The following is an 8,227-nucleotide window of genomic DNA, read 5'->3' as shown; positions in this document are numbered from 1 at the left end:
AGAGAGAGAGAGGGAAACGGTGAGAATCGATTGGTTGCCTTTGTCACACCCAGACCAGGGATCCATGCGGGGAATGGGGTCACAGGCCTCGGGACCAAGGGTCGGATGTGCCCACTCCTGAACCAGGGATGAACCCAAAACCCTTTGGTTACAGGGCAGCGCTCCAACCACGGAGCCCCACCGGCCAGGGCCACTTGTAATTCTTAAAAATGCGTCTCGGAGACAGATTTCGCCCGCATCGCCCACCGAGGCTCTGCGCGGGCTTCCACTCTTCAGGGGCCCCTGGCAAAGCTGCTCCGGGGGCTGACTACCCTCAGCTGCTCCACCAGCCTGGCCGACCGGCCAGCCTCTGCCTACCCAGCCCTCACTAGAGGCGGAGCAGGAGGCCCCAGGCTACCGCCCAGTCTGTTCAGAGCCTCAGATACCACCTGTGGGGAGAAGGAGATGTGGGCCCCGACAGGTCACCCAGCTCTGACGGAAGAAGCAAGACCACGGAGCCTGCCTCCGGCCCCCGGGAAGGGAGCGCAGGCAGTGGAGCTCTGCCCGTCAGCCTGTCTGGTCTGGGCCCCGCCGAACCCTGCTCTCAGACCCCATCGGAGCTGGTGTTGGGGTCCAGGCTTCAGCTGAGCCTGGGGTCCCCCATGGGCCCACAGGGTTGGGACAGCTACAGTGAGGACGGTGGCCCCACCAAAGCCCCAGCCTGCCTCGGGTCTCAGCATGTCCCACGAGGAGCCCACCAGCCCTCACGTGGGAGGGAGCCAGAGCTCCCAGAGGCAGGGGCCCCCAGCCTGAGTGGCGTCTCAGCATCCGTGGACAGCCTGTGGATGGTGACACTGAGCCTGTCACCAGCACCCTCCCTGTGTCCCCCCTGAAGTAAGCTGAGCTTCGGTGGTTACTGAGCCTGACTCCACGCCCAAGCGTGCATTCCACTTGCATCCCCTGGACTGGCGGGCGGCAGCCTCTGGGAAGGGTTTCAACATGCACACACTTCCACCCAGCAACTCCACTTGCGCCGGCCCCTCTGTCGGGGTTCAACAATGGCCCCCGAAAGATCTGTCACACCCTAATGCCAGAGCCTGCGACTGTGGCCTCAGAAAAAGTGTCCTCGCAGATGTTACCCACATGGGCCCTAAATCCAGTGACAAGCATTACAGCTGGCAAGAGGAGAGACCCGGGCTGGGGGTGGGGAGGGGAAGCCATGTGACCACAGAGGCAGAGACTGGCGGGACACGGCCACCAGCCTAAGGGCAAGTGGAGCCCTGGGAAGCTGGAGGAGGCAGGAAGGACCCTCCCCCAGGGCCTCCGGAGGGAGGGTGGCCCTGCGAGGCCTTGACCTGGGACTGCCAGCCTCCACAACCAGGAGAGAATCCTTTTCCTCGTTCTGTGCCCCCAGTTTCTGGGGTTTCTCAGTGGCAGCTCTAAGACACCCGTGCAGCACCCTAGACAAGTGCCAGCTGGCGTGCGCCGGGACGTGTGCAAAGATGGCTCTAGAGTGCTGCTGGGGACGCACCCCAGCCCCCGGCACGCCTCCGACAGGCCGCGGTGCGGAGAGCTGGTCCATCTGGGGGCTGGAGTCCCGTGCGGGACGAGGTCAGGAAGGACCGGGGACTGGCCAGGTAGGAGGGACTGGGGGGCCAGAGGGACTGGGATGGAAGGGGGAAGGCAGGTGGGCTTGGAGAGGGGTGAGGGCAGGGAGAGGAGAGGGCTGGGCAGGGAGTCGCATGTACCTGGGGCCCCCGGTGCCACCTGAGCCTCCTGGGCTGACTCTCCCCGGGACTGGAGGAGAAGGCCCAGGGGTGGCTGGGGCGGCATTTGTGGTTTTTATGCCCGTTGGGGGTTTTCTCCTACTTTTTAGTTTGAAGTAGTCACAGAATCATAGGGAAGTGCAGACAGTAGCCCTGTGTCCCCTCCGCCCAGCTTCCCCGCCGGTTATATTGTAACTGCAGAACCACATCCAAAACAGAGAACCAACGACCCCTCCCCACGTGCGTACGGCTGCCACTTTGTTACTTGCGGATCTGATGCAGACACAGCAGCTCCCTTTCGGAACTGAGCGGCCTCCGCAGGACCCGCTGCCCGCCGCCCTTCCGTGGCCACAGATGACTTGTATTTGCATTTAGGATGTGGGTCCTCACTGCCTTCACCCCCACATCACCCCCTGCCCCCTCCTTCTTTGCTAACAGACCCCCCATGTGAGCATGGCATGTGCCCCACCTAACACTGCTTTCCCAGCCTGCCCTGAGCTGGGTGGTCTTGTGACCAATCTTGGCTGATACAATGGAACCAGAAGGTGCGGGCAGGTTCTAAGGAAGCCTGGGCTTTCCAGAGAGGTCACTGCGGCAGTGAGCCCTTCTCCTGCCCTGGAACACAGACCCCGAAGGCTCAGCAGCCATGCTGAACCCACGAGGCCGCACGAGTGGAGACACTGTGAGAATCAGAGAATGCAGCCCAGGCGTCACTGGGCAGCGAGCGACCACACACCCCCTCTGGGTTTGCTACTGGGCTTTGTCAAGGCCAGCGGTTCTCAGTCAGGGGGGACTTTACCCCCCAAGGACACGCAGCGACTGCTGGAGACAGTTTTAGTTGTCACAATGACATCTAGGGGGAGAGGCTGCAGGTACTGCTCATCCTAGGAGCACCTGCCCCCAACGAAGATGTCAGTCTATGGGCGAGACACCCCAGGCAGGCCGCTGTTAGCTGGGGCTTGTTACCTGCAGCTGACAACATCCCTGACCTAGATGGCACCTTGGCCGCTCAGGCTCCGGGCAGAGGTGGTAAGAGAAGCCCAAGACCGACCAGGAAGGGCTGGTGACCCACCCCAGCCTCAGCACTAACTAGCTGGTTAACTAAGACATCTTTAACCCACCTGCCTCTCAGCTTGGAGGGGTGGGACAGCAATCAGCAGCCTATGGGAAGTGACCCAAGGTGCTTTAACTGGTCGGTAGATGAGTGGATAAAGAGGGCGTCCTACCTACAACGGAACACCCCTCAGCCATAAAAAAGCAAGCGATCTTGCCGCCTGCGACAGTGTACTGGGACCGGGATGGCACTGTGCCGCGGGAAGGAAGTCTGGTATCGTATGGTTTCACTTACACGTGGAATCTAAAGAACAAAATAATCGGACAGAGCAGAAACAGACACAAAGAACGAGCTGATGGCTGCCAGATGGGTGGAGGGTTGGGGGCTGGGTGCAAACGGGGGCTGGGGCTCAGAAGTATAAGATGCGGGTTGTGTGAGCCTCCTGGGAACGGGGCATGAGGCGTAGGGAGCACAGCATCACTGTTTCAACTGTGTGTGGTGTCAGGCGGGCTCTAGAACTACGGGGGGGTGGGGAGCACTTCATAAACGGAACGTCCAACCACCGTGTTGCACCCCTGAAACCCGCATGAATACTCAACACGGGGCCTGTGCCTCCCTCCACCTCCCGTGCTCCAGCTGGACAACAAAACACACCGGCTGATACAAACTCCACTTTAATGTAAAAAAGAAACAAAACCAAACTTGCGTGTACACGTAAATACAATGCAGGGGTATAAATACAGCCGGAAAACCAGAGCTGTGCCTGCCGAACAAAATAAATTTGTCGTAAGTATCACGCTGGCAACTAAGTGTTGGGCAAACTCATCCCCGCCACTGGCACAAGCCACCAGCGAGATCTGGGGCTCGCAAGTCTTCCCTCTCTGGCTTTTGAAAGAACTGTGCAGGTTTGCCTAAGGTTGGAAGCTGCAGTCCTCACACAGTGACACGCAAGTGGCTGTGCCATCTGCTCTTTTAGGGACAACATCCACAGCGCGAAGTACAGCCAGAGCCCAGCATGATGGGAGAACTGGGGGATGAGGGTGCAGTGCGGGGTGAGTGCCAAGGAAGGGCTGTTGGGGCTGAGCCTCCCTGTCCCGTCCCTCTGAGCAGGTTGGCAGAAGAGCTGTTTGGTGTCCGAAGAGGACCAGGGGAAGTAGGTGAACAGCCTTATCTGTCCCAGCACGCCACCCTTCCCGGAACCAGCCACCACGGAGGGCCCTCAAGATTCACCCAGGCTGGAGGGGAGCTCTGGGCTCCCCCAGACCCAGCCAGTTCCGTCCTGGAGGGACTTGTATTTGAGACATGGACCAACTATCACAAGTGGTGGGTCAAATTTGGCCCCCCCGAGCTATCACCCACCAGGGTGTCCCGGCGGCCCCTGCTGGAAGCGATGGTAGACATCTGCAGAGAACTTCAGCCTGGCTGGAGAACTTTCCCGAAGGTAATGAATGAGCTCCCTATCAGTGGAGGTATTCAAAAGTAGGACTGGGGCAGCACCTGGGGGGCGGGAGGGGGACAAAGGGCTTACAATTTTATGATCACACTAATCTAGAAACTGGCACAGCCAAGGTCAGAGGGTCTATACATAAATTCTAAATGTTTCTTCCTAGCGCTAAATAGGACATGTGATATGAGCATGGGGGCGGGGGCAAGGGGGGCAAGGGGGGCAAGGCGGGCAAGGCGAGCAAGGCCAGAGCCTGTTACTTCTGAAAGCTGGGACTTTCCACCACCCGGAGCTTGTTGGCCATCCCAAAGGGATCCATGCTGTCTGTTTCCAGGGGCGCAGACAGCGCGTCAGCCTCCTGGTGGTCCTCGACGGGTTGGGGCTGCGGCGGGCTCCTGGGCAGCATGGGCAGGAAGTGGGACAGCGGCAGAAAGCCCCTGTCCTTGTACAGCTGCCTCTGCCTGGCACTGCTCAGAGACACGGGCAGCCGGTGCTTCTGGGACCAGTAAACGTTGTAGCCGTCGGGGCGGATCTCCTCCTCGAAAGCGCAGTCCTCCGGAGAGAAGTGAGGCTGTGGAGAGGACACAGCCGTGAGCACCCGCGGGGGCCCCCTTCCCGGGGGCGGAGCAGAGGGAGAGGCGCCCTGCCGCACCCCACTGCTCAGCCTGAGCTAGGAGTCCTGCGTGTGGGGGGTTTCAACCTACGGCGTAAAATACAAAGGTACTTGAAGTGCACGAGTTCCCACTCAGACCCGAGTAACAGAGGCGCTCAGGCCTTTCGGGCTTGTGCCCTGGCGAGAGCCAGCAGCCCCTCCGCTCCGGACAGGCAGCCTGCCAGGGTCCTCGAGATAAAGACTGCCCCTCCCCCAGGCCCCAGGCAGCGCCTGCGCCCAGCGAGGGGTGGCCGGAAATGTGCGGGGGAGGGGGAGAGCCGGGCCCAGGTCGCAGACCACTCGTAGTTGATTCAGACGTGGCGGCGGGCAAGTACTGTCTTCCACTAGTGTCATTACCCCTTGGGGACACAGAGGGTGGCCCACGGCAGGGAGCCAGGAGGGCCGGGCGGTAAACAACCCCAGGAGGCGCCCAGTCTCGTTTCTGCCTAAGCCTCCAAAGGTCGTTGAACTGCAGGTGGGTGAGCGGGCATTGAGAAATTGATAAGGGCCCTGATAAGGTCGGCAGCCCAGGCGGCCCAGGCGCAGGGATAAAGCCACCAGACCCCGGGGGGGTTCACTGCAAATTGACAAATAGACGGGAGAAGTAAAACCAAACGGTGGACTATTTCCCGCGGCTGGTTATTAGGGAGAAATTAACATCTCCTCTTTCCCATACGGAAATGAAACGATTCCAAGTTTCTAGGAGAACGTGGAATATCTTCTTCTTTCAATTTCTGCTACTCCATGCCCACGGGACCAAGGGGTAGAACTGGATTGGAGGCGGGCACCCCCCATCCCGTGTGGGCAGAAGGGTGGGTTAGCCTCCTCAGCCCTGGAAGGCCCTCCCGCTGTTCTTGCCCCCGCCCCGCCCCACGAGCAAGGCACCACCACTAAAGTTGCAGCTAAAGGTTTGAGTGGCTTTGGGTGTCGGCTTTCAGCAAGCGCACCGCCTCCTCTCTTGTCCTTTCACGCGGGACCCCGCCATAAAGCCCAAAACAGGGGCTCTGGATAAATGGAACAAACAGCTCTCTGAGCACAATTTTAAGAAACTGCAACGATTAGTGCTGTGGGGGAGGCGGGGCATTTGCATCTTTTCTGGAGAATGGGGGCATGCCTCCCCCCGCCGCCCCCCCTACCGCCAGGCGCAGTCTCCGCCCCCCCCTCCTCCAGCAGAGCCCTGGCTCAGCGCGGCTGCGTCGAGGCCCTGCCCACCCCCACCCCCACCCCACAGTCTTCTTCTCAGTGTGGGGGCTCCCTTTGAACTCTTAGTCTTTGTTCCTGGCCACCAAGCCCCAAGATTCCCGAGGGTACCTGGGCCATCCCACCCCAGCCCCCCGCAAAGGTATTTACAGCACAGGTGAGCCGCACACGAGGACGAGAATGCACGGAAATAATTCCGATGTGTCTGAAAAGTTTTCTAGTAGATTAAAAGTCACATAAAAAACCCTCCAGCCCTAACTGCCCCTCTCTTTTCGGCCTCGCTTGAAGGTTTTACCTTTTGAAAAAGATCCGACTTGTGGATACACCCTTTTTCTTTTTAAAAACACTGCAGGGAGGGGAACGGAGGCGAGGACCGCCCACAAGCAGGCCCGGGCCGAAAAGGCCCGAGGTGGGTTTTCCCGTTTAATATCAAAGAGAGCCCAGTAGTGGGTTTCCTCCGTCCGACTGGGCCGGTCTTCGACCCCATTGACAATGCAAAGGCGGCTTTGACCCAGGCTTCGGCTCGGGACCCTAAGCTTCCGTAGAAAAAGTCGGACATTAACTTAATCCGACCCCGGCAGTCTTCGCCTCAGAGCTCCCGCGGGGCCAGGGGGAGGAAGCCAGGAAAGTCTGGACTTGATCCAGCGCGCCCCCCTCCCCCGCAGCCCCTGCCACAGCGCCTCCCGCCGCGTGGCGACACCTACCAGCCCTAGCATCCTGCCGTCGCCTCCCATACAGAGGTACCGGAGGCTCTGCACGCCCTTGATCGCCACGTTCCGCAGGGCCACTGCCCTGATTTCCACCAAACCTGGCGTGAGAGAAGCAACAACTGCAGCCGGGACCCGCAGGCCCCACAACACGACACGTGGATGCATTCGGATGGAAGACCCGCCCGCGCCCTGCCACGCACCGTTTCCCGTCTCCTCGCACTGTCCAGAGACTCGGAGAGGGAGTGGAACAGCGAGGTGCTAAGACCTGGGGTTCCCACAAGTGAGGGGTCCCCGAGAGCAAAAGGGGGGGCGGGGGAGGGGAACACATGGGTGTGGTAGGTTCGCGCACTCGTGCCCCCTCCCCCAGGCTCTCGCGCTGTCCGGGGCTCCAGGGAGGGAACAGCAAGCGGATGTACCAAAACCTGGCGCATCTCGGGAGTGGGGTGCCCGCGGGAGTCTAAGGAGGTAAAGGGAGGAAGGGCCGCTGAGCCGGAAGGGGACCCGACAGGCACTCACTGAGCGCGCTCTGGCCCCGCGCGCAGTCCACCGCGCCGTCGGCACGGATGCGCAGGAAGCAGCTGGAGGGGCCGTGGGGGCCGGAGGTGTACAGGTGCCGCAGGCGGATGGACTCCCCCCAGCCGTAGTGCACGTGTGGCCCAGCGTCCGAGAGAGCTAGGGGGACCCCGGCTGAGGCCAGCCAGAGACCCGTCAGGAGCAGGGCGCGGGCCACAACGCCTCGATTCTGCACGCTCCGCATGGCACCTCCTTGGGGCTCCGGGCGCAGTTCCTCGGCAGGGAGATGTGGCAGGCTAGGAGGCAGCTGGGCTGTGCGCGAAGAGGTCGGGGGGTGGGGTGGCCGCCGCGTTCTCCAACAGCCGCGCGCTTTGCGTACGCTGCGCTGTTGTTCCGACGGCGGCTGCGGGCTGCCGGCTTTATATAGCGCGTCTCACCCTCCCAGCCGGTGGGTACCCATGACACCCGAGCATTCCTTATCAGGATTGCATCAGGCCCCCGCCCCCCGCACACACCCACTCACACCCCACCTCGGGCCCCAGCCCCCTCCCCGAGCCCGGGGTGACCCCGCCCAGGTCGCCCAGATCTGGGGGAGGAGGCCCCGCTTCGCGGGAGTGTTCTGAGGAGCTCCTCCCCGCACCTCGGTGGCGGGGCTGGCGGCCAGGTCGCTCTTGACTGGACGAATTTGATTTTATAAAGCAATAAAGGAGAGACGGAGACCCGCCTCCAGGCCGCTGCTCCCCAGGGAATGCGCTTGTCGCAGGGGTGCTAGCAGGGGCGGGGGCAGGAACTCCAGGACCGCGGACTGGGGGGCACTGAGCTTTGCATCCCTCATCCCCTGTCCAGAAAAACCTTGCCTCGGCTTTAGGACCCTCCCCCCTTAAAAGTCCCATTGGCTCCCTCCCACGA

The 8,227-nt window shown here is 61.2% G+C and overlaps 1 protein-coding gene across 1 annotated transcript; it reads right to left on the bottom strand.

Annotated features, from left to right (window-relative positions):
• Positions 1-3,460: 3,460 nt before the first annotated feature.
• Positions 3,461-7,741, bottom strand: FGF19 (fibroblast growth factor 19). The gene is made up of 3 exons (XM_024574526.4): positions 7,322-7,741; positions 6,800-6,903; positions 3,461-4,814 (listed from the first exon to the last, which is right to left on the bottom strand). The coding sequence occupies exons 1-3, from the start codon at positions 7,560-7,562 to the stop codon at positions 4,500-4,502; spliced, it is 660 nt and encodes a 219-aa protein (XP_024430294.2). The 5' UTR covers positions 7,563-7,741; the 3' UTR covers positions 3,461-4,499.
• Positions 7,742-8,227: the final 486 nt, after the last annotated feature.

This window comes from Desmodus rotundus, chromosome 5 (genome assembly GCF_022682495.2).
Source record: "Desmodus rotundus isolate HL8 chromosome 5, HLdesRot8A.1, whole genome shotgun sequence".
NCBI classification, from domain to species: domain Eukaryota; kingdom Metazoa; phylum Chordata; class Mammalia; order Chiroptera; family Phyllostomidae; genus Desmodus; species Desmodus rotundus.
Note: the sequence above shows the minus strand (reverse complement) of the source record. Positions and strands in the feature narration are given on the sequence as shown.